Source organism: Scyliorhinus torazame, chromosome 4 (genome assembly GCF_047496885.1).
Source record: "Scyliorhinus torazame isolate Kashiwa2021f chromosome 4, sScyTor2.1, whole genome shotgun sequence".
Taxonomy (NCBI): domain Eukaryota; kingdom Metazoa; phylum Chordata; class Chondrichthyes; order Carcharhiniformes; family Scyliorhinidae; genus Scyliorhinus; species Scyliorhinus torazame.
Window position 1 is genome coordinate 233718011 of NC_092710.1, and position 26492 is coordinate 233744502.

General features: G+C 52.6%; 1 protein-coding gene across 6 annotated transcripts in view; it reads left to right on the forward strand.

The window, feature by feature from the left end:
* LOC140410818 (scavenger receptor class A member 5-like) overlaps positions 1-26492 on the forward strand; it is a 176738-nt gene that overhangs the window by 106694 nt on the left and 43552 nt on the right. For all 6 annotated transcript variants that reach the window (XM_072499467.1, XM_072499466.1, XM_072499464.1 and 3 more), the window contains 4 exons: positions 325-999; positions 5111-5191; positions 6086-6190; positions 11212-11265. In XM_072499467.1, coding sequence (XP_072355568.1) covers positions 325-999; positions 5111-5191; positions 6086-6190; positions 11212-11265 — 915 coding nt within the window. The remainder of the gene's footprint in view (positions 1-324; positions 1000-5110; positions 5192-6085; positions 6191-11211; positions 11266-26492) is intronic.

Sequence of the window (26492 nt, forward strand, 5' to 3'; positions counted from 1 at the left end):
CCAATGAGAAGCAACTAAAGGTATATGTGGGTGCATGTGTCCAAATAATCAATCTATTGAACAATCATATTAAATTCCCCAGCCAAGCATAATAGGTCCACCAATTGTTTAGTTTTCAAAGATCAGCACAATAAATAGTGAATCTTTTGGAGACCGTAACACGTCCTAACTATTTTATGTAAAATATACATATTTTAAATTCTGACTTGAGGAAGAAATGAATTGATACTTTTGTTGGGAGTTTAAAGAAAACTTTGTCCAAGAAATGTAAGACCAAGTGGCAGCAGGATGTTTTTACATGACACTTGTTTTAATATTTTTCAGTTCCCAGATATCAACGGCCATCTGCTGATTGGAAAATATTGTCAGACAATGTCACAAACTTAGGCGAAGGCTTCAAAGACATGCGTCAAACAATGGAGCAGAAGGCACCCAAGGACGATGTCACGGATAATATTTTGAAACTACATGAGCTTTTCCGGAATCACTCAGTCTTATTTTTTCAACTGAGTCAGTCTGTTCAGAAACTGGAAAACAAGTTACAGAGCTTCGAGGCACGCATGGATGACATTAATGCATCTGTGAATGATTTAGAAGATGATTTACAACAGTTTAGTTCAACAAACAGACAAGAGATATACAATTTGTCTACAAGTTTAAACAGTGCACAGGGTACACTCCAACACCAGCAAGCAAACTTGAAACAAATAACATCAAATGTAGGAAATCTGAGTAGGCAGATAAAGGAGGCACATTGGACACTAAATGCAGTCAATAGCACCATCACGGAGGACATTAGCATCCACCACACAAGTCTACTGCGTCTTCAAATACAATTAGCAAATGTGTCAGAAGATGCAAAGATCTTGAAAGCTATTCAGCAAAACATGGAGAAACAACTGAAGGAAGAGGTAGCCGTACTCAACAATGTCACAGAGGACCTGAAACTGAAAGACTGGGAACATTCAATTACTCTGAAAAATCTTACCTTAGTACAGGGTATGAAAAGTTTTTCATTTAAGCAACTTTGATGTTTTTTTTACCCTTTTATGCATCCATTTTAATAATACCCCTAATGGAAGGTAAGTTATCGATAGGATGAAAGATCACAGAATAATCTGAAGGATAATTTCAATTTATCTTCCTTATGTTTTCCCTGAAGCACTTTAAAAAAATGTTGCTTTCTCCTAATTTATTTTGTGTAAGGAAGATAACTTTTTGACTGAATATTAGTACCTTTAAAAGCACGTATTGTATCACTTTGAGGAAGAGCTTTATGGATATGATGCTACGCACAGCTTGACAGTGACCAATTACCAGAGACAGGCACAGGCCTGTCTTGTAAGGAGATCAAATTGTCCAAAGCAAATATTGGCGAATAAATTGGTTTGTGCTGGCAGGTTGGTGTGAACTGGTGCAATGAACAATATCTGCACCGTAATGGGTAGGTTCAAAGTACTCCTTATGAGACTCTGGAGCCTTGGACACAGAGAAGTGTCCATAGAACCATAGAATCCCTACAGTGCAGAAGGAGGCCATTTGGCCCATCGGGTCTTCACCAACCCTCCGAAAGAGCATCCTACCTAGGCCCACTCCGACACCCTATTCCTGTAATCCCATAACTCCACCTAACCTACACGTCTTTGGACTGTGGGAGGAAACTGGAGCACCTGGAGGAAACCTACTCGGGCATGGGGAGAATGTGCAAATTCCACACAGTCACCCAAGATCGGGTATCCTCAGGCAACTTGTCGGAAGTGGGATTGCTTTTCAGCTGCAGGGTCATTAGTCTCAGCAACCAGGGAGTTGATTGGAAAGGAGAGGAGATGATCAACAATCAGGGGGCAAAAGGAGGGTGGGAGATGACCAGGAGAGGTGAAACAATTGGAGCATAAAAGCAGTTGGTGGGGGGACAGCAATCAGGAGGAAGGGGGCTAATTGAGGTGGTAGGCAATTGGCAGAGTGCTAAGCAAGTGGAAGGGGTAAGGCAGTCAGGAGCGGTCACGTGAATCTTGCCAACAGTGTTCAGTATTACAGTGGAGTTTGGAGAAGCACTCAGGTTAACATTTTCAAAAAGCCTATCATTTTGACAATTTCCTCCCTTTATAAATTGCTAGTCAAGCCACATGTAGACCTCGGGCTGGATTTTAGTTCACCCAGCCTCACTCCTAGAGGGTCACCTGTTTCACCAGAAGCACCCCGGCCAAGGTTATACCCCATTTAACCCTGCCCCCTAGCCTGTCAGAACTGGCCCCTCACCTCCTCGCTGAGGTCTACCAGGCAGGCCCTGCCAATACCTTATTTTTATTTATTTTATATCTTAGTCTATCTCTATAACCCAGTGTTCTTCAAACTTTTTTTCCGGGGACCCATTTTTACCAACCAGCCAACCTTCGGGACCCAACGCGGCCGTCCTGAGCGACCCACGCCGGCCGACCTGAGCGACCCACCATTTTCTCTTACCTCGTTTGCTGCTGATAAAAATGGAGGAAATGGTTTTGGGTCCCTTTGGCCCTCGTACACGCTCCTCCAATGGAACCTGTTGGGTGAAGGTGAAGCCTTCTGGTGTCGGAAAGTATGGAGTCTCCATCTGTCCAAAGTTCTGCATTTTTTTCCTGTAAAATTTTATCAAATAAAACCCCACCGAACTTGTTAAAAAAATAAATAAATAAAATGAATAAAATAAATGAAAAAAATAAAAATTAAATGAATAAATCCCCCCCCGAACTTGAAACAAAAAGGGTAGCACGGTAGCACAAGTGGATAGCTTTGTGGCTTTACAGCGCCAGGGTCCCAGGTTCGATTCCCCACTGGGTCACTGTCTGTGCGGAGTCTGCACATTCTCCCCGTGTCTGCGTGGGTTTCCTCCGGGTGCTCTGCTTTCCTCCCACAGTCCAAAGACGTGCAGGTTAGTTGGATTGGCCATTCCTAAATTGCCCTTGGTGACCAAAAAGGTTAGGAGGGGTTATTGGGTGACGGGGTTAGGGTGGAAGTGAGGGCTCAAGTGGGTCAGTGCATACTCGATGGGCCGACTAGCCTCCTTCTGCACTGTATGTTCTGTAAAAAGCTGCGACCGTTTCAAAAAATAGCGGCAGCACTGCGCATGCACGCACGATCATCCGGCCGAATTTGTTTTACATGTTCGCGGCCATTTTAAAGGCCGCTTGCAGCCGGCGTTATTAAAAGCCAGCTGCTGCGCGGGGATTTGCGCGATCGGGAACGCCGCGAAGGACGGCTCCGCGACCCTCCCAACGCCCGCCCGCGACCTACCCGCGGGTTGCGCCCCCGAGTTTGAAGAACACTGCTATAACCTCCTCTTTCTTCTTCAAGTACTGCCCTGGAGTCCCAGCAGTGGCCTCTGCTCAAGCCTGGTGTTGCTGGAACTAAAGAGCTGCCAGCCAATCAGATTAGTAGCTCTTTAAGGCAGGACATGCTCTTCAAAGCATGCGGCTCATCCTGAGGCAATTAATGCTGCTTCCAACATAAAATGACTGAGGCTGTTTTTTGGTAGGCAGGCTCCCTACTGACTGTTTAGTCAGTGCGAGGTGGAGAATATGGGACCCAGTAAAACGCAGTCCCATATTTCTTTAATTCTGTTCAGTGGGGTTCGGAAACAAGCATTAGATCCCTTATTTTTAAATGGCCTAATGCTTTTTTCAGGGAAAGGGCAACTCTTATTCTTCCTTAACCAATGTAGAGAACATTGCACTTCTAATGTGCCATACTGGCCATTTTAGTGCTCATGTTTATGGCTATGAAATGGGTGTAGATTCAACCAATGTTAGGGCCTTTGAATGATTTCATCAAAGGTCACTACTAAGCATTCTAAATGGGCCAAACATTTTAAAGTTGCATCATATTTTGATTTACTTTATAGTACATGCATTTATCGTTATGTTGCTGTTCAATGCATTGCTATCTTTTATGTTAAGATGTCTTTAACCCTTCTTCCACCTAGGATCTCCTCAATCATTCACCAAAGCTGATCAGGGAAGTGGGCAAGCAGTCTACTGTGTGACTTCCTTCAACACAATTTTAAAATCAGCTGCTCAGTGAGCAAGAATAATACTTTATATGTAATCCTTAAACTGAACTCTTTGGCCATTATATACCCTCCTCGACATTGTACTGTTCAGAGCAACATAAAAATAAAAACAAGTTTTGAAGTCTTTAATAAGTAGAAAGAATGTTGTTCTTTGGTTTGTGGTTATGTGTTTGTATATCACATGACCTTAACCAAACCATGCTTGTTTCCATATATTGTAGTTACTGCTTCATACATTGTTCCTCTGTGTCTTGTTAGTCACAAACACAGCCAAGCACAAGTGCTCTACTTGTAGTAGAGTTACATTTTCTGACATTGAGGTCTGAAAGCTCACCATTCTCTGGAAACCACGAACATGGCAATAAAACAAACTTTGAAACGATTAAGGAGAATGCCAAAGTTAAATAGTAAAACGATCTCTGCAACTGGAAGCAGTTCATTTGAAATCCAAAGTGTATCTCTACAGGATTCCACCATGGATGCCATAAATAATATCTGTAATAAAGCATGAATGAGTAGATTAGCTGCTGGCTTATGTGTTGGTTCTGGGAAGGAAAGTATTCAATTACATTGCTAAAAGCTTCAACACCAGATGATGCAGAGAAAGATTTGTATGTAGAGAGAATTATATAATGGTTCGATGGTGAGACAAATGAAATGACTGAAGACAATAATAGACGCCTATAGGCCCTTGTGCAACATCACATGTTCCTCAATGCTACCATCAATATTCACTGTTTGGATAAGACCATAAAAATGATGAAAACAAAGTTGCAGAAAAAATATGCTGCATTTTATTTCTAAATCTGGCATCGCTGGTGCTGCAGAGACCTGCAAAATGCATTTGATAGGTATTTTCATTTACCAAGACATAAATTTACAGTAATTTACAATATATATGTAGAATCTGAGAACTCAATAAGTAACAAAAGGTCGAGAAACGGCAATCTTTGAAACAACTGATCAGGTCGAAACCTCTTGCATTTTCTAATGATTTAAAATAAATAAAAAGAATAGGTCGACTAACTACAATTCATTTGGTTTACTAACTATTCAACATTTTAGGGCCTCCTGGGCCAAAAGGTGATAAAGGTGATGAAGGTTTGGATGGATTTCCTGGACCCATTGGCGCTACTGGAAAAAGAGGTGAGTTGAATAAAGAGTGCAGGAAATAAAATTAGGATATTGAATAGCGAATCTTTTTTAGACGAATTGGCAAAAACCTTCAGCTGAATAAGATCACTGAAGTTCCAAAACCAAATCCACAACTGATATCATAACATAGATTCAGGGAGGAGGATTGTCTGTCACAATTAATAGATGTACTTCCAAAGGAAATGCTGGGAACAAAAGTCTTCACAAATAAGAAGTATTAAACAGTCCATATTTAAGTAATGCCAAATAAATAATATGATACTAAAACTGTTAAATGAGGGTTGTTCCACAAACCTGGGGCGAAATTCTCCTACCCGCCCCGCCACATTTCTGCCCCGACCCGCCGGCGGGATGCTCCGTTACACCGGCCGGTCAATGGGGTTTCCCATTGTGGGGCAGCCCCACGCCGTCGGGAAACCCCCGGGCGCCGGCAAAACGGAGACTCCCGCCGGCGGAGAATGACGCCCATGATTTTAAATGATTGTGTCTAATTTCCGTGTATATTTCCATATTTATTGTAGTCTGGTGAATATATATTTTTACAGAGTAAATGGAGATGAAATATTGCAATGAAGGGACTTGTGCATCAGGCCAGATTGGGTCTAGAGCAAATATGGGCAGATCCAGATTAGGCTAAGCAAAGCACACTTCAGATATGCACCATCTAACTTGAACAGGCACAATTGGGGGTTGGAGGGATAGGCAAGACGGCTGGGGAGGGAGGGGAAAATAAATTTGTACTTACTTATTGTGTGCAATGTTTGTAGTTTCTTTATTACAGCATTCAAAATAAAACTTCTATGTTCCTCTTTGTACATTTCTCCACGATTAATAGTATTGCTAAAAACCCAGATATTTATACGGCTTTGTAATTTTCCTTTTTAGGTATATCAGGTCTGACAGGAGAACCTGGAACAATAGGCCTCAAAGGAGATCCCGGAGAGCGTGGATTACCTGGAATTTCTGTCAAGGGACAAAAAGGATCATGGGGTATGTTATCAGATTTCCATACCCATAGAAGAATTAGTACTTAACACGTTACTGCTGTGATTCAATTCACTATGTTGTTGTAGTTCTCTTCAAGTACTCACTAAATTATGAATTTCCAACTTCAGCTGGCTTTCTAAAAGGATGCAAACTGAAATCAGGCACTATACTTAGGAAAAGCAAGAGTGAGAAAATAGTCAAGTTTCATTCCAATAAGAGTTTGTGTAGAACTATTCTATCATTCTGATAGACATACCCCTCCCATCACCTTACCACTTTTGATCATCCACTTGAAGGAAACAGAAGTTCCTTCCTCCATCTACTTTGAAAAAATGATCAAACATTGCTAGTAATACAAGACCATAAGACCATATGACACAGGAACAGAATTAGGCCATTCAATCATGGCTGATATGTTTCTCATCCCCATTCTCCTGCCTTCTCCCCATAACCCGTGATCCCCTTATTTTTTTAAAATAAATTTAGAGTACCCAATTAATTTTTTTCCAATTAAGGGGCAATTTAACGTGGCCAATCCACCTACCCTGCACATCTTTGGGTTGTAGGGGCCAAACCCACGCAAACACGGGGAGAATGTGTAAACTCCACATGGACAGTGACCCAGAGCCATGATCGAACCTGGGACCTCAGCGCCCTGAGGCAGCACGGCTAACCCACTGCGCCACCGTGCTGCCCCCCTGATCCCCTTATTGATCAAAAATCTATCTATGTCTGTTTTAAAGACACTCACTGACTTGGCCTCCACAGCCTTCTGCGGCAATGAGTTCCACAGATACACCATCCTCAGGCTGAAAAATCCCACCTCATCTCTGTTTTAAAGGATCGTCCCTTCAGTCTGAGGCTGTGCCCTCTGCTTCTAGTTTCTCCTACGGGTGGAAACATCTTCTTCATTTTCATTCTATCTAGGCCTCTCAGTATCCTGTAAGTTACAATGGGATCCCCCTCATCCTTCTGAACTCCATCGAGTACAGAACCAGAGTCCTCAGCCGCTCCTCATATCACAAGCTCTTCATTCCAGGGATCATTCTTGAGAACCTCCTCTGGGCCCTCTCCAAGGCCAGCACATCCTTCCTTAGATACATAATAGACTCTAAAATCTTACCAACAACCAAAGTTAGGATAACCGGCCTATAATTTCCTGTCTCCCTGCCTTCTTAAACAGTGGTGTTACATTAGCCATTTTCAATCATCTGTGACCCTTCCTGCCTCCAGTGATTCCTGAAAGATCACCCCCATTGCCTCCAGAATCTCCTCAACTATCTATTTCAGAATCCTTCAGAACCTGGAAATATATTTCTAATCCCATTCCTCTCCTCGGCAAATATTCAGGTACCACTTCTTCAAAGAGCAAACTAACCCAATTACCTTCTCTGGAACCTCATTCCACATTTCCAGGGTCCTTTTGGGGAAGAAACTTTTTTTATTGACCTATAAATCTTCGCAAGACTTGTGGATTTTGCATACGTAATTTAGTGCTGTGCTTACTGTTCATTGAATGGTTGGCTTTGTCAATGATATACAGTGAATCGTCACTTCACACTGATTCAGTCAACACTATTTCATTATAACATTGATGTTACAATAGGGACCATACATACTTTCAATGTCCTGATGTGCACTGTTAAAGTCATTTACTTTACGTTTGTGCTGATTGTTCCAACTTTCGAGTAACATTTATTACATTAACAATAATAAAATAGAAATATAGGAAGGATATGTCGTAAAAAATGCAATATAATGGGTTTATAATTAGAAACATTACAAACATTGTCAATGAGCATGCTCATATTCAAATTAAGTTCCCCAAGCTGCAGACCCTTATAGAGAGAGAATCCTCAACTCTATGCCACCAGTGTAACAGGCAGCTCTGCATTCGGAGAACGGAAGGGTCGCAGGGGAGCTTCTCTGAAAACGATGCAATAGACTCAGGACTTGTGTGTGCACAATTCTGTCCTCTGGGAACACTGTGGAATAAATAGATTAGCCTGAGATTGGCCTCTTCCTTCCCATGCTTACTTTGTTCTGTGAACAGTGCCCAGATCTCCCAAGAACAACACAATAAACATTTTGTTATTAATTTCATTCATCAGCTGTGAAGCTCTTCAGAAAGTTATCAGATCAGAAACAGATCAATCCACCATTGGAAATCTCAATCTCTGATTCCCCTCTGGCACTAACTGGCTTTTTCACAAATCATAGAATCATTGGGTCCCTACAGTGCAGAAGAGGCCATTCGGCCCATCGAGTCTGGGAAAGAGTACCCTACCTAGGCCCTCCCCTTAACCCTGTAACCGCACCTAACCTTTTTGACACTAAGGGGCAATTTAGCATGGCCAATCCACCTGGCCTGCACATCTTTGGACTGTGGGAGGAACCCAGAGCACCTGGAGGAACCCCACACAGACACGGAGAGAACGTGCAAATGCAGATCCATGGGGTTTCTCTGAAAATAAACTAACTTCAGTTTATACATTGAGCCTTAGGCAACACCTCATTTACTTAACATTGTTTCGCTTAAAGTCACACTTTTCAAGAATGCAACTATGATATTAAAAGAGGAATTGCTCTGAACCATTTGTTATTTTGAAGATCTGTATTCAGTTTGCCCACTGTCCTTTTTTCTCCAGCAACTATTATCTGAGACATTTTGTCATCCTGCCAAATCTCAAAACCATTTCTGTGGCATCGATACCCTTTTAGGTTGTGGTGACCACAACTGCACACCATACCACAGGATTGGCCTTATGTATTAGTTTAAATTTATCAAGATCACAGTGTTTCTGCAGTATTTACATGGCGTATGCTTTGCCAAATTTGTTCGAAGTGTGGTAGCGAGCAGGAACCACCGGGTGTTTCCTGAAGGCCGGCCCGGGACGTTAATTAGGCCACTTAATAAAGCCTCACAGGCTTTACACTGCAAATGACTGTCTCGCCAGCTGATTTGCCGGTACCATCCCTGGCAGCTCCCCGCTAGCGAGTGCGGAGCAGCACTTAAAACCGATCCTGCAGGGCAAACCCCAGATGACACACAGCCATACCACCACGCAGACCAACTCCGTAATTCGAGGATGCCGATCTGGCCAGACTGATAGACGCGGTGGAGTCTTGGAGGGATACCGTGCTATCCCAAGGGGTCGGAGGGTCAGCCACAGATCAGCCAGTGCAGCAGCCGTCAGCTCGGGGAGTGTGACCAGGAGGACCAGGAGTGCCAGGCCCACTAAGTGGATGTTAAATGGATCATTAGGATCCATTTGAATCCATTAACATCCTCCTGCTGGCGCGTGGGCACAAAACCCAATCCCGCCACCAGAGGGGGCTGGAGAATAGCGGTCAGTTCTGCACCCGGCACAAACTTCGATTTTGGACGGATGCCCAATTCTCCAGCTGATCAAGATCCGCATTGCCGGAATCACGGAGCAGAGAATCCAGCCCACTATCTGAATTTAATTTTTGTACCCAACCTATACTTTAACCTTCAAAACAAAACTTTTGTCTTTTACTTTTAACACAATCGATAAATCCACTTCACAGGTATGCTTTAGTTTATAGAATTTACAGTGCAGAAGGAGGCCATTCAGCCCATCGAGTCTGCACCGGCTCTTGGAAAGAGCACCCTACCCAAGGTCAACACCGCCACCCTATCCCCATAACCCAGTAACCCCACCCAACACTAAGGGCAATTTTGGACACTAAGGGCAATTTATCATGGCCAATCCATGTAACCCGCACACCTTTGGACTGTGGGAGGAAACCGGAGCACCCGGAGGAAACCCACGCACACACGGGGAGGATGTGCAGACTCCGCACAGACAGTGACCCAAGCCAGAATCGAACCTGAGACCCTGGAGCTGTGAAGCAATTGTGCTATCCACAAGGCTACCGTGTTGCCCCATCTTATCATGTCAGTTTACTGGTCATTAACTTTCCTGACCCAGTCCAAAGTGAGTCTTTTAATCTACCTTTCACAGTGAGGATTTTCATGGTGATTCTCCCCCCAAAGCAAGTTAGGCAACTCTTCGAGACTCTTTCGAAATCCTCACAAATTTGGCCTTTTCAGTCTGCACACAGCTCCCACGCACGTTCCTGCACAGTGAACCACAGAGATTTTGGGCCTCTAGCTGCTCCCTCTCTCCCAGATCCACACAGACTAACTTGTCTCTGAGTTTCAGTGATACCTTAGAAACCATTCCCCCTTCATTGCCCATGTCCATGGTAACATGAACATCATGGACCTTATATTCAGGTAGAAATGCTGATCAAAGATACTTTCGACCACATTCTAGTCTATTCTATCTTGGAATTAAATAGACAATTTAGAGCATAACCTGATATTCTCAACACCTTCCTGGGACTTTTGAAATACCAATCTTACCACTGTAAACACAGATGTTGCTGTTATTGTCTCTGAGTGTCAACCCCTTACACATTCTTCCCAGCAAAACAATCTGTCTCTTCCTTTAATTTTTAACAGCCCACTCACCCAGGGTTGTTGCTAGGCAGGCTTCAGAGCAGGTCACATGACTGCATTCATTTTATCCGAAACTAAAGACACGGTCCAAAAACATAACAATATTATAAACCTCATAATTGTAACATTATATCTCTCATTCAATGCTCAGAATACTCATTTGAAAAATATTAATAACCTTGCTTATTCTACTGGTGCAACTAAGTGTTACTTTTTACATGTAATGGTTTATCCATTTTTATCATTGACTTCTTTTAAAACGACTCAACTCCTGGCAATATTCAACAAATGTTGTGAACATATTGGAGTCTAACTTTATAAATCAATAATAATTTACAACTAAGCCTCACTTTATGCCGAAACAATAAGCAACAAGGTAAAAAGCCATGAACAAACATCCTTTATCATCATGGCAATTTCCAAATCTTCCTTCCTTCATTTACATGTTCAACATAGGAAGCAAAAGTTCAAATTCACTTAAAGGATGAAAATTGTCATATGTTAACATATGTGTTTTTTGTGATTTCTTTCAAAGGTCGCAGAGGTGAGAGAGGAAGAAAAGGAGAAAAAGGGGAGAAGGGTGATAACGGTGAGTGTCTGAGCAGATTTTTTTTTTAAAAGCGATAGTTAATGCCCATATGTGCTGTGATAGCTCCTTGTTTGTCCTTCGAGGTGAAGATGACCATGTTCATCTTCTGGGGTGCTTGGTTCTGGTAGGTTCTGATGACTATGTAGATGACTGCAAAGACTGATCTGCACCCGGAAGGCCCTGCTGCTGATCAATTCAAAAGGATGTATGATTGATTGTGTAATTGGAGAATGTTAGAGCACAGAATCAGTCCACTTAGACTATCAACTCTGCACTCTTAATTTTCTCACATGAGTCTCATTTGTTTACCAATGGCAGATGGGCTGGCAGTGACGTGAAATATTTTTTGTAGGTGCCAAAAAACATGAATTCTGCTCCCAACCCCAAAAAATCACGAACAAAACTTGCACTTATCTTTTTCTGTCTGTCATGAAGCAGTATTTTCCGTTACTTCATTAGTTCAACAAGAAAAATTAATATGTTTTTTTCTAAATTGGCAAGTTAGATTTTTAAAAATACTTTTTCAGAACACTGGAAGACCATTTAATTTTCATCCCTTGTTACCCTGATGTGATGTTGGGCCTTCATCTTAAATCTCTGCAGCCCTTGTGGTGATGGCACTGCCATGATGACATTCCACAGGGAATTCCTGAATGTTGACCAAGCAGTGGTGAAGGAACAGTGATATTTGATCAAATCTAGACAAGTGCATGGCTTGGAGGAGAATTTGGAAGTGATAGAGTTTCCATGACATATTTCTTCTGCCCCTTTGCCAGGAGACATCATGGGGAGGAAAGTGCTCTATTTTTGAGCACTTGAGTGGCAATTATATAATGAAGTAATTATGAAATAATTGCATTTACCAATTAAGGCTTCACCTTAATCTGTTGCCTGAAACTTGTTAAATGAATTAGTGTTAGAAATGTCAATCAGAGGGGTACAGTGTTCTAATTAAGTGATGTGGGAGGTCCTTGACGCTTCCAGCATTTCGGGTGATTTCATATGCAGGAAGAGTACCCAATGGCAGCTCCTCACAGACAGCATGGTTTGGTTGGAGCAGGTTTTGGATACACTTAAGAGCATGCGGATGGCGAAAGCGTCATAGACAGGAGTTAAAGAGATATGGTCACACCCAAGGTACAGGCAGACAGATGGGTGACCACTTGAAGGGGCAGGCAGTCAGTGCAGGAATCTCCTGTGACTATCCCCCTCTCTAACAAGTATACCATTTTGAACACTATTGGGGGGGATGGCCTATCGGGGAAAACAACAGCGGCAGCCAGAGCGGTGGCACCACAGCTGACTCTATTGTTCAGCAGGGAGGGTCAAAGCGCAAAAGACCAATAGTCATAGTGACTCCATAGTCAGGGGCACAGATAGGCGCTTCTGTGGTTGTGAAAAAGATTCCAGAATGGTGTGTTTCCTCCCTGGTGCCAGGGTCTGGGATGTCACTGAACAGCTGCAGGAAATCCTGAAGGGGAAGGGTGATAAGGCAGAGGTCATGGTACATTTTGGTACCAATGACATAGGTAGAAAGAGGGGTGAGAGCTTGCATCAAGAATTCAGGGAGTTATGCAATATACTAAAGAGCAGGACCTCTCAGATTGTAAGCTCTGGATTACTCCCAGTGCCACAAGCTCGCGAGTATAGGAATAGGAGAATAGCACAGATGAACGTGTGGCTTAACTGCTGGTGCAGGATGGAGGGTTATAGATTCCTGGACCATTGGGACCGTTTTTTGGGAAGCTGAGACCTGTACTAGCATGACGGTCTACATCTAAACCAGAGCTGGACTAACATCCTTGCTGTCGAGTTTGCAAGTGCTATTGGGAAGAGTTTAAAATAGTTTGGCAGGGGAGGGGACGCAGATGATAGCAGAATAGGGACACAGCATAACATAGAAAAGCAATCAGGTCAGACGGAATACAGCGGTAGTGAGTTTCAAAGGAGTAAAACAAAGCTGGATGGCCTCTACTTTAATGCCACTAGTATTGAAGATAAAACGGATGAGGTAAGGGTGATGTAAGGACGTGTAATTATGATGTAGTAGCTATCACGGAGACCTGGTTGAGTGAGGGACAGGCTGGCAGCTCAACATTCCAGAATATAGAATCTTCAAGCAAGACAGAGGAGGGGGTAGAAGAGGAGGAGGCTTGCATTATTAGCTAAGGAGGCAGTTACTGCAATAAGGAAAGGTGCCTCTCTCCAGCAGGTAGCTTAGTGGATGGCACTGTTGCTTCACAACTCCAGGATCCCAGGTTCGATTCCTGGCTTGGGTCATTGTCTGTGTGGAGTCTGCACATTCTCCCTGTGTCTGCATGGGTTTCCTCCGGGTGCTCCGGTTTCCTCCCAAAAGACGTGCTGTCAGGTGAATTGGACATTCTGAATTCTCCCTCTGTGTACCTAAACAGGCACCGGAATGTGGCGACTAGGAGCTTTTCACAGTAACTTCATTGCAGTGTTAATGCATGCCTACTTGTGACAATAAAGATGATTATTATTACCTTGGAGGGGTCATCAATTGAAGCTTTGTCGGTAAAGCTTAGGAATAAAAAAGGGACAGCTGCATTGTTAAGTGTTTATTATAGACCCTCAGATAGTCAACAGGAAATTGAGGAGCAAATATATGCGCAATTTGTGGAGGGGTGTAAAAATAATTAGGGTACTTTTATTAGATGATTTCAACTTTCCCAAAATTCATTGGGGTAGCTATCATGTTAAGAGCTTAGATGAGGTAGAGTTCTTAAAATGTATACAGGAGAACTTTGTAGTTCAATATGTAGAGTATCTAGCAAGGAACTGTGCAGCGCTGGTCCTAATTCTGGGGCAAGAAGCCGGACAGGTGGTTGATGTTGTTGGTGGGGGAGCATTTTAGTGATAGCGAGCACAACATGGTTCAATTTAAATTTGTTATGGACAAAGAAATAGACAAGTTGCAAAAAAAGGTTTTGGATTGGGGGAGAGTAGATTTTAACAAAATAAAGCAGGATCTGAACAAGGTAGATTGGAAAGAGTTACTTTTGGGGAAACCTACAGAAGAGCAGTGGGGGAGGTTCAAAGATGAAATGGGGAGGATACACGCCCAATATGTTCCCTCTAGGGTAATAGGAAGGTGTAACAAACCCAGAGAACCATGGATCACCAGAGATATTCAGGATACAATAAAAAGCGGATGAGAGGCTTTTAACAAGTATAAGGGGAGCAAGTCTGCAGAGGTATTAGTGGAGAACAGGAAGTGCCGTTCATCATGCCTGGGTGCAGGTGACAGAGGCAGTCAGCGCCATGGGCAACATAGTCCAGACTAGCCTGCAGTGCCAGAAGAAACTGAATGACCCCTCAGGGCAGCAAGGGTGAGTAGGCAGCACTGTGCCCCTGGCACCAACCTCCGTCCCACACACCCATATCCCTACGCCCCCCCAACCCATAGGGCGACCGAACCCCTGCCCTGCCCCACATGTCGGTGCCCATACCGGCCGCCATGGCCGGTAGCCCTGGCCACTGAGGCCACCAGCTGCCCACCCTCTGGGCTGCATGAGTCAGAATGTCTAACACTGTCACCTTTTGTTTCCCCCCCATCGCCAGGCGAAGGCAGCGCACAACCGCCAGGAGCAAGAGAAGACAGGATGGGGACCGCTGGACCTGCGGCCCCTCACCATGGCAGAGCAGAGGGCCCTGGATCTGGATGGCAGACCGGAGGAAAGGGAGGTCGTCGAGGTGGTGTTTGGCCGCAGGCGAGGAAGTGAGAACCCGCTTGTTGCGGTTCCCCATGACATGTGTGTCAACACGCCCCTCAACATTGCTCTCAACACCACCCTCACCCCCGCATCACCCTCACCCTGTTGGGCACCTTGAGGGAGGAGGACGTGATGGGGCTCGTGCCGGTGTCTCCAGCAGGGGAGGTGCGGGAACACTGAAGCACCTCAGACTCCCCCCGCCCCCTCCAGTCCCTGGTGCATCCGATGGGCAGTGAGCAGAACAGTGAACACCACGCCACCTGGGACAGCCAAGAGACTGCTTTGCCCATCCAGGGCCGGTCGCTTCAGAGGACGGCCGCCAAAGAGGACCCATGTCACAGGGCGGGAATCGCAGCAGCCCTTCGCCACTCCTGATGTACTGCCTGGGGATCCACCAAGACGTAGCAATAGGGCCCGTAAGGCCAGAAAGGTAGACGCTGGTTAATTTGGCACGGGTGCAGCGCATGAGATAGTGTTACGGCTAGGGCATAAATCTTTATAGTGATGTTCACATGTTATTTTCAATATAAACACCTGTGCACAAAAGTTCCAACCTGCCTCGTGCTCTGTCAAAAGGGTGTGAGGGATGGACTGGGCTGGGCTGGCTGCAGAATGGCAGCCCCCTGCAGGAGGTGAATAGCTGCTAATATTTTTAGGGAATCTCCAGAGTGAAACTCCAGCGTTTTAATACTGGCTTGGGGTCATAGCCAAATTTTTGGAGATTCCAGCCCCAGATCTCATCGTAGAGCTGGTCGTCGTCATCCTTTGTCCCATGGAGCAGACCCGCTGTTACTGCCAACCCAGGGCACCCATCTCATAGTGAGGCAGCTGGGAATCATGGAGGCGGTTATGGGCTGGGGGGGGTGCTGCGGGGAAAAGGGTTGTGCAGGATGGGGGGTCATGGCAGGGGGTGGTTGTGGCAGGGGAAGCGACGGTGTGCCGCCGGCCATGCCTCCTAATCGGTGAACCTGGAGGCGATTAGAGCATTCTGTGCGCAACAGCTCTGGCCCACATGTTGTGCAGCCTCCTGTGCCTGCCTGGGCCCCAAGCCCTGCACATCCTAGCTCTCCTCTGCATCCTCCTTGTTGGTCGAGGCATGCTGTTCATCCCCCTCCTCCAGCACGTCACCCTCTACTGCACGATGTTGTGGAGGACGCAGCCTCCATGATGTGGGAGACTCTCCTCTCCAGGAGCCTTCCAGAGCAGTCCAGGCACCAGAACCGCATCTTCAGGATGCCGAAGCACCGCTCGATCACGTCCCTGGTTGTGTCATGGGCATCATTGTAGCGGGTCTCCATGTCGGTCTGTGGCCTCCGGATAGGGGCTTCAGCCACGACCACAGCAGATAAGCTCTGTCATCCAGGAGCCAACCCCTCACCCAGGGGTGCACCTCAAAGGTGCCAGGAACCGTCAAGTATGCCAGGATGCAGGCGTCGTGCACACTGCTCGGGTATCAGGCACAGACGAACACGATAAGAATATAAGAACATTAGAACGTAACAACTAGGAGCAGGAGTCGGCCATCTGGCCCCTGGAGCCTGCTCCACCATTCGGTAATAAGATCATGGCAGATCTTTTTAGCACTCAGCTCCACACCCGCCCACTTACAATAACCCTTAATTCCTTTAATGTTCAAAAATCTATCTTTCTTTGCCTTAAAAACATTCAACGGGGTAGCCTGAACTGTTTCACTGGCAGAGAATTCCACAGATTCACAACCCTTTGGGTGAAGAAGTTCCTCCTCAACTCAGTCCTGCATCTGCTCCCCCTTATTTGAGGCTATGTCCCCTAGTTCTAGTTTCACCCACCAGTGGAAACAACCTCCCTGCTTCTATCTTAACTATTCCCTTCATAATTTTAAATGTTTCTATTCATTCTTCTAAAGTCCATTGAGTATATTCCCAGTGTACTCAGTCTCTCCTCTAAGCTAATCCTCTCAACTCCGGAATCAACCTCGTGAATCTCCTCCACCCCCTCCAGTGCCACATCCTGGGCGTCATTCTCCGACCCTCCAGAGGGTCGGAGAATGGCCGTTGGCCGCCGTGAATCCCGCCCCCGCCGGTTGCCGAAGTCTCTGAAGGGAGAAAAGTCGGCGGGGCGATAATGGCGCCGCTGCCGTCGGAGAATGTCACGGGTCTGCGCAAGGCAGCCGATTTTCGGCCTGCCGATATTCTCCCTTCCGGATGGGCCGAAGTCCCGTCGACGTGATGACCGTTCACGTCGACGTAAATTAAACCTCCTTTTCATCGGCGTGACCCGGTGCTCCAGGTTCACGCCGACCAGCGTGGAGGTGAGTGACGGCCTGGGGGGTTGGCTCTGGGCAGGCGATGGCGTGGCCGCAGTCTGAATGCGTGAGGAGAGGTGTGTCTCGGGTTGTGTGTGTGTGTGTGCGGCGGGGGGGGGGGGGTGATTAGAGTGGGCTGGGCTCCAGGGGAGTGCCAGGAGGGGGTCCGTGCCGGGGAGGGGGATGGGGGGTCCATGCCGGGGTGGAGGTTGGGGTCCGGCCGGGGTGGAGGTTGGGGGGGGGGTCCGTGCCGGGGTGGAGGTTGGGGGGGGGTCCGTGCCGGGGAGGGGGATGGGGTGCCGTGCCGGGGTGGAGGTTGGGGTCCGTGCCGGGGTGGAGGTTGGGGGGGGGGGTCCGTGCCGGGGAGGGGGATGGGGGGGTCCGTGCCGGGGTGGAGGTTGGGGTCCGTGCCACGGTGGAGGTTGGGGGGGGGTCCGTGCCGGGGTGGAGGTTGGGGGGGTCCGTGCCGGGGAGGGGGATGGGGGGTCCATGCCGGGGTGGAGGTTGGGGGGGGTCCGTGCCGGGGAGGGGGATGAGGGGTCCATGCCGGGGTGGAGGTTGGGGTCCGTGCCGGGGTGGAGGTTGTGGGGGGGTCTGTGCTGGGTCGGAGGTTGGGGGGGGGTCCGTGCCGGGGAGGGGGATGGGGGGGTCCGTGCTGGGGTGGAGGTTGGGGGGGTCCGTGCCGGGGAGAGGGATGGGGGGTCCGTGCCGGGGTGGAGGTTGGGGGGGTCCGTGCCGGGGTGGAGGTTGGGGGGGTCCGTGCCGGGGAGGGGAATGGGGGGGGGTCCGTGCCAGGGTGGAGGTTGGGGGGGGTCCGTGCCGGGGAAGGGGATGGGGGGTCCATGCCGGGGTGGAGGTTGGGGTCCGTGCCGGGGTGGAGGTTGGGGGGGGGTCCGTGCCGGGGAGGGGGATGGGGGGGGTCCGAGCCGGGGTGGAGGTTGGGGTCCGTGCCACGGTGGAGGTTGGGGGGGGGTCCGTGCCGGGGTGGAGGTTGGGGGGGTCCGTGCCGGGGAGGGGGATGGGGGGTCCATGCCGGGGTGGAGGTTGGGGGGGGTCCGTGCCGGGGAGGGGGATGAGGGATCCATGCCGGGGTGGAGGTTGGGGTCCGTGCCGGGGTGGAGGTTGTGGGGGGGTCTGTGCTGGGTCGGAGGTTGGGGGGGGGTCCGTGCCGGGGAGGGGGATGGGGGGGTCCGTGCTGGGGTGGAGGTTGGGGGGGTCCGTGCCGGGGAGAGGGATGGGGGGTCCGTGCCGGGGTGGAGGTTGGGGGGGTCCGTGCCGGGGTGGAGGTTGGGGGGGTCCGTGCCGGGGAGGGGAATGGGGGGGGGTCCGTGCCAGGGTGGAGGTTGGGGGGGGTCCGTGCCGGGGAAGGGGATGGGGGGTCCATGCCGGGGTGGAGGTTGGGGTCCGTGCCGGGGTGGAGGTTGGGGGGGGTCCGTGCCGGGGAGGGGGATGGGGGGGGGTCCGTGCCGGGGTGGAGGTTGGGGGGGGTCCGTGCCGGGGAGGGTGATGGGGGGTCCATGCCGGGGTGGAGGTTGGGGGGGGTCCGTGCCGGGGTGGAGGTTGGGGGGGTGTCTGTGCCGGGGAGGGGGATAGGGGGGCTCCGTGCCAGGGTGGGGGATGAGGGGTCCATGCCGGGGTGGAGGTTGGGGGGGGTCCGTGCCGGGGAGGGGGATGGGGGGTCCATGCCGGGGTGAAGGTTGGGGGGGGGTCCGTGCCGGGGTGGAGGTTGGGGGGGTCCGTGCCGGGGAGGGGGATGGGGGGTCCATGCCGGGGTGGAGGTTGGGGGGGGTCCGTGCCGGGGAGGGGGATGAGGGGTCCATGCCGGGGTGGAGGTTGGGGTCCGTGCCGGGGTGGAGGTTGTGGGGGGGTCTGTGCTGGGTCGGAGGTTGGGGGGGGGTCCGTGCCGGGGAGGGGGATGGGGGCGTCCGTGCTGGGGTGGAGGTTGGGGGCGTCCGTGCCGGGGAGAGGGATGGGGGGTCCGTGCCGGGGTGGAGGTTGGGGGGGTCCGTGCCGGGGTGGAGGTTGGGGGGGTCCGTGCCGGGGAGGGGAATGGGGGGGGGTCCGTGCCAGGGTGGAGGTTGGGGGGGGTCCGTGCCGGGGAAGGGGATGGGGGGTCCATGCCGGGGTGGAGGTTGGGGTCCGTGCCGGGGTGGAGGTTGGGGGGGGCCCGTGCCGGGGAGGGGGATGGGGGGGGGGTCTGTGCCGGGGTGGAGGTTGGGGGGGGTCCGTGACGGGGAGGGTGATGGGGGGTCCATGCCGGGGTGGAGGTTGGGGGGTTCCGTGCCGGGGTGGAGGTTGGGGGGGTGTCTGTGCCGGGGAGGGGGATAGGGGGGCTCCGTGCCAGGGTGGGGGATGAGGGGTCCATGCCGGGGTGGAGGTTGGGGGGGGTCCGTGCCGGGGAGGGGGATGGGGGGTCCGTGCCGGGGTGGAGGTTGGGGGGGGGGTCCGTGCCGGGGTGGAGGTTGGGGGGGGGTCTGTGCCGGGGAGGGGGATGGGGGGGGTCCGTGCCGGGGTGGAGGTTGGGGGGGGTCCGTGCCGGGGAGGGGGATGGGGGGTCCATGCCAGGGTGGAGGTTGGGGCCCATGCCGGGGTGGAGGTTGGGGGGGGTCCGTGCCGGGGTGGAGGTTGGGGGGGGGTCCGTGCCGGGGAGGGGCTTGGGGGGGGTCCGTGCCGGGGAGGGGGATGGGGTGTCCGTGCCCGGGTGGAGGTTGGGGGGGGGTCCATGCCAGGGTGGAGGTTGGGGGGGGGTCTGTGCCGGGGAGGGGGATGCGAGGGCAAGTGAGTTGGTCCACCTGACCAGGTGCCAGCCTCCAACAGTTGGACCCATGCGGTCCATGCTACCTGGCTGGGGGGAGGAGGGGATATGGGCAATAATGACATGTCGTCGTTCCCCTCCCCCCACCAGGCCGTCATGTTTTCCGATCATCCAGCGATGTTGGCTGCCGTGGCGGCAGCCGCTAATGTCTATGTTGCCCTGGATGAGGAGGAGGAGGAGGATGAGGAGGAGGAGCGTTCCAGAGAGGCGGCGCAGGCTGCCGCAGAGGGTCAGGCGGCAGCCGCCCAGGCTGGAGGGACACCTGACCGACAGGACGAGGAGGGGGAGGAGGACGTCGCGGCCCCACGGCAACGGAGGCACCCGAGGGCGTCCCGTGTGTACCGGCCCCAGCAGTCATACCAGGACCTCACGGACCGGGAATGCAGGAGGAGACTCCGGACGAGGCGGGAAACCGTGGCACACATCTGCCACCTGCTGGCACACCTGTCACCGCGTGGCACTGGCGGGGAACACCCTCTCCCCCTGTCCGTCAAGGTTACGATGGCCCTGAACTTTTATGCAACGGGGTCATTCCAGGCACCGAGTGGGGACCTGTCCGGCATATCGCAGACATCGGTGCATCGGTGCATCCGGGCAGTGACAGATGCCCTATATGCCATGGCGCACCGCTACATCCGCTTCCCCGTGGACTGGGCCAGCCAAGATGCCCGGGCCGTTGGCTTCTCTGCCGTGGCCGGGTTCCCCATGGTCCAGGGCGCGATCGATGGGATGCACGTCGCCGTGCGGCCACCTGCAGATAACAGGGCCGTGTTCACCAATAGGAAGGGGACCTATTCGATGAACATACAGGTGGTCTGCGACCACCGCATGATGATCCTGCACGTCTGCGCCCGTTACCCAGGCAGTGTACACGACTCATACGTGTTGTCGCGGTCATCCATCCCCGGCATGTACGAGGGACGCCATCCCCGGCTGAGGGGCTGGTTGCTGGGCGACAGGGGCTACCCATTGCGATCGTGGCTGATGACGCCTATACGGAGGCCACGCAATGAGGCGGAGAACCGCTGCAATGATGCCCATGTAGCGACAAGGGGAGTGATAGAGCGGTGCTTTGGCGTGCTGAAGATGCGTTTCAGGTGCCTGGACCTCTCTGGGGGCGCCCTCCAGTATCGGTCAGATAGGGTCGGCCGCATCATTGTGGTGTGCTGCGTCCTGCACAACATAGCCCAGCAGAGGGGCGATGTGCCGCAGGCAGAGGAGGGCGGAGTGGAGGAGCAGCAGGAAGAGGCGCAGTCCTCCCAGATGAGGGGTATGGGGGTAATGGTCAGGGCAGACGGGGTAGACACAGGCGGGTGGCTGTCCACCGTTACCGGCTGGCCCAGCGGGCACGGGACAGACTGATAGCCACCCGCTTCACTGACTAGATGGCCGTGGGAATCGGGTAGTATGGCCACAGACTGCACACCATGGCAACAGCCGACCACCCACACCACCCATCCACCCACCCAGCACCCTCACCCCCCTCCCCAACCCCACCCACCCCACCCGCATGCACACCACCCCCCCCCCATTGCCGATCCACCTGCGGCATAACGGGCCGGGCTCACACAGTTGCGGGTGGACGCGTGTCTATTGCAGGCCATGGAGGATGATGACAACCCGTCCTGCGGTGAGCTCCTGACTCTACATCGTTGGACGATGTCTGACCCATGGCCACAGTACCACCATCCACCCGGACCATCCCTGCAGCCGGCTGTGACACTGCAGCGCACGGTCCCGTCCTCTGCCCGGGGGATGTTGATGGCGGCCCAGGGGGAAGGGGGCAGACTCACCTGGGGCTGAGGTAAGACCACCCCTCACACACACACTTGCGCTCAACGTACATGACACCCCCGCACGCTTTGGACAGAGCACAAATGCAGCTTCTGTAGGTGTAACATTGACTTTAATAACCAAAGGAGTTCATGCACGTGCCCTAGCCCCTAAAAATCATCTGTGCCCTGCACCCGTGCCAACTTACTCAGTGTCTAATTGTTTGGCCTTACGGGCCCTTTGACTACGTCTACGTGGTTCCCCAGACGGTACAGCAGAACTGGAGGTGGACTCCTGTGATTCCTGCCCTCTGACACTGGATCCCTTTGGCGGCCGTTTCCTGGGGCGTCCTGGCCTAGATGGGCCAGGCTGCGGCCCTGGCGACTGGGATGGCGAGCTGCCAGCCTGTCCTGTCCGTTGCCCACCCGATGCATCTGGGACGGAAGGGGGGGAAGTCCGAGGTGTCGCGGTGTACCGGGACCTCCCCTACAGAGGGAGCCGGGACGGACCACACCACCTCCTCCTCCCTCGGGGTGCCCGATGGCCCCCAGGCCTCTACATGGGTGGGGGATGCGAACGGACTGGCCATCCGACTCCCCCCCAACATCTGGCGCTGCCAGTCCTGGAGGCCCGTGCTGGTATCGACAGGGGTCTGCAGGTTTGCAGCCATGGAGCGCAGGGGGTTGGCAAACCCTGTCTGTGACAGTGCGACGCCGGCTCGCACATGGCCACTGGCGTCGATGCCCTCAGCGATGGCCTGCAGAGACTGGGCCATGGCCTGCTGAGACTGGGCCATGGCCTGCAGAGACTCGGCTATGGCGTTGAGCGCCTCTGCCATCTGGCGCTGGCACTGGCTCATGGCCTCCTGTGAGAGGGCAGCCATTTCCTGGGCCACAGACGCCGCCTGCACGGAACACCCCAGGCCTCGCAAACCGTTCCCCATGTCTGACACCGTTGCACCCATTGCCTCCACCGCGGACGCCACCCATGCGGTGTCGGCCTGGGTGGCACGCATGACCAGGACCACTCCCAGCCCCTGGACGCGGGTGGACTCCTCCACCTGCGACTGCAGCCGCCGCAAGCCGGCCGTCACCCTCTTCGCTCGTCTCCGGGTCGGTGGTTGCATCGGATCTATGTGTGGGTGTGGTAACTGCAGGAACCCGGGATCCATCTGGGCGGCAGATGTTCGCTTGGGCTGGGCTGCCCTCCGACCGCCCGATCCCTCTGCTGCTCCTACCTCCACCTGCTGTACCGGGACGGCTGTGTTGTGCGCACCAGTGAGTGTACCAGACGCCTCATCACTAAAGTGCCCAACCGAGGTGAGTGTTTCTGCGATGGTGGAGGGTGTTGGTGACAGCAGTGGCGTTGTGTCGTGCTCTTCGTCCCACTCTGAGTCCCTGGCACTTTGGAGTGGGGGTTCGTCTCCACCCATCCACTCGGAGTCACTGTCCGGTATTTCGTCTTCCTGGGTAGTGCTGTCCCGGGTAGTGGTGTCCCGGGTAGTGGTGTCCTGGGTAGTGGTGTCCCGGGTAGTGGTGTCCTGGGTAGTGGTGTCCCGGGTAGTGGTGTCCCAGGTAGTGGTGTCCTGGGTAGTGGTGTCCTGGGTAGTGGTGTCCTGGGTAGTGGTGTCCTGGCTCGGATGTGACGGGGGCCTGTGGCTGCCGCCCTCGTCGCTGGGTGGTCGCTCCCGCACGTGACGAGGGTGTCATCTCCCTGTTGCTCCAGGTCTCTCCGTCTCCCGTGGTGTGCGAGGGGCATCCTGTGGGCGTCACATGCTGGAGGGTCCGGGTCTCTCCGTCTCCCGTGGCCTCCGAGGGGCATCCAGCGGGCGTCGCATGCTGGAGGGTCCGGGTCTCTCCGTCTCCCGTGGCCTCCGAGGGGCATCCTGCGTGCGTCGCATGCTGGAGGGTCCGTGTCTCTCCATCTCCCGTGGCCTCCGAGGGGCATCCTGTGGGCGGTCTGCATCTGCGGGGATGGGTGCCTGGACGTTTGGTCCTGCGATACACAATGAAGCATGCATGGTTAGACATCAGGCAGTGATCAGGTGATATGGGGGAGGGGGATATAGGGGAGGGGGGATATGGGGACGGGCTGTCGGTGGCTCACTTGCTACTACGCCCCCGACCTCTGCATCAGCAACCTCCCGGTCCTCAGGTCCGCCAGCCAGTTCCAGGGCCCTTTCCTCGTGTTCGGTCAGTGGCCTCTCATCAGCGGGGCCTCCTCCAGTCCTCACATGCTCCCTATTGTTGTGTGCGCGCTTATCCTGTGGGGGGGGGGGGTGGCAGGGGTAAAAGGCAACACTGTTAGGCAGGTATATGAATGCACGCCATCGGTTGCGCGTGCATTGCAGAGGTTAAGGTTAGGATATGGGGATATGGAGGAGGGGGGATATGGGGGAGGGGGGGATATGGGTGAAGGGGGGATATGGGGGAGGGGGGATATGGGGGAGGGGGGATATGGGGGAGGGGGGATATGGGGAGGGGGGGATATGGGGGAGGGGGGATATGGGGGAGGGGGGATATGGGGAGGGGGGATATGGGGGAGGGGGGATGTGGGGGAGGGGGGATATGGGGGATATGGGGGAGGGAGGATATGGGGGAAGGAGGGATATGGTGGAGGGGGGATATGGGGGAGGGGGGATATGGGGGAGGGGGGATATGGGGGATATGGGGGAGGGGGGATATGGGGAGGGGGGATATGGGGGAGCGGGGGATATGGGGGAGGGGGGATATGGGGGAGGGGGGATATGGGGGAGGCTCACCCTGCCTGCTCTGACGAGGTCATTCACCTTCTTGTGGCACTGGGTGCCTGTCCGTGGTGTCAGGGCCGCAGCGGTGACGGCCTCTGCCACTTCCCTCCACAGACGCCGGCTGTGGCTTGGGGCAACTCTGCGGCCGTGCCCGGGATACAGGGCGTCCGTCCTCTGCTCCACCGCGTCCAGGAGCGCCTCCACATCCCGTGACTCGAACCTCGGGGCTGAGCGGCGGCCAGCCATTCAGTCGGGTGTTCCGGTCGGGTGTTCCGGTCGGGTGGGGGGGAGCAGCGCGGCCTTATGAGCCGTCACGCTGTGCGGCGCGTATGACGCAGCACGGCGTGAACCACTGCACAAGCGCGGATCCCGTTACGTCGCTGCTAGCCCATTTCGGGCCGGAGACTTTCGAACCATTTTTCCGACGTGACGCAAGTCGGATTTGCGCCGTTTTTTGCGCCGATCGGCGGACTTTCCGCCGATAACGGGGAATTTCGCCCCCTTTCTCAAGTAAGGAGATCAAAACTGTACTCCAGGTGTGGCCTCACCAGCACCCTATACAGCTGTAACATAACCTCCCTGATTTTAAACTCCATCCCTCTGGCAATCAAATTCCATTTGCCTTTTTAATTACCATCTGTGGCTGCAAACCAACTTTTTGCGATTCATGTACAAGGACACCCTTGCTGCAACTTTTTATTGTCCATTTTGCTTTTATTCCTGCCAAAATGGATGACCTCACATTTACCAACATTGTACTCCATCTGCCCATTCACTTGAACTATCTATATCCCTCTGCAGACTTTCAGTGTCCTCTACACACTTTTCTCTACCACTCATCTTAATGTCATCTGCGAACTTTGACACATTATACTTCAAACCCCAATTCCAAATCATCTGTGTAAATTGTAAACAACTGTGGTCCTAACACTGATCCCTAAACCATTAGCCACTGATCGCCAATCAGAAAAACATCCATTTATCCCTACTCTTTACTTTCTGTTAGTTAACCATCTCTTATTAGTTTTGACTTCTGGGGCGAGATTCTCCCACCCCGCCGGGTCGGAGAATCGCCGAGGGCTGGCGTGAATCCCGCCCCCGCCGGTTGCTGAATTCTCCACCACCGGACATTCGGCAGGGATGGGAATTGAGCCGCGCCGGTTGGCGGGCCCCCCCCCCGCGATTCTCCGGCCCGGATGGGCCGAAGTCCCGCCGCTAAAATGCCTGTCCCGCCGGCGTAAATTAAACCACCTACCTTACCGGCGGGACAAGGCGGCGCGGGCGGGCTCCAGGGTCCTGGGGGGGGCGCGGGGCGATCTGGCCCCGGGGGGTGCACCCACGGTGGCCTGGCCCGCGATCGGGGCCCACCGATCCGCGGGCCGGCCTGTGCCGTGGGGGCACTCCTTTCCTTCTGCCTTCGTTATGGTCTTCACTATGGCGGAGGCGGAAGAGACCCCCTCCACTGCGCATGCGCGGGGATGCCGTGAGTGGTCGCTGACGCTCCCGCGCATGTGCCGCCCGGCAAAGTCATTTCCGCGCCTGCTGGCGGGGCACCAGAGGCCTTTCCCGCCAGCTGGCGGGGCGGAAATCAGTCCGGCGCGGGCCTAGCCCCTCAAGGTGAAGGCTCGGCCCCTCAAGATGCAGAGAATTCCGCACCTTTGGGGCGGCGCGATGCCGGACTGATTCGCGCCGTTTTTGTCGGCGGACATCGCGTCGATTGCGGAGAATCCCACCCCATGTCTTTCAGGACTTGTGGGAGGAAACTGGAGCACCCAGAGGAAACCCACGTAGACACAGGGAGAATGTGCAGACTCCGCACAGACAGTGACCCAAGCCAGAAATCGAACCTGGGACCCTGGAGCTGTTACCCAC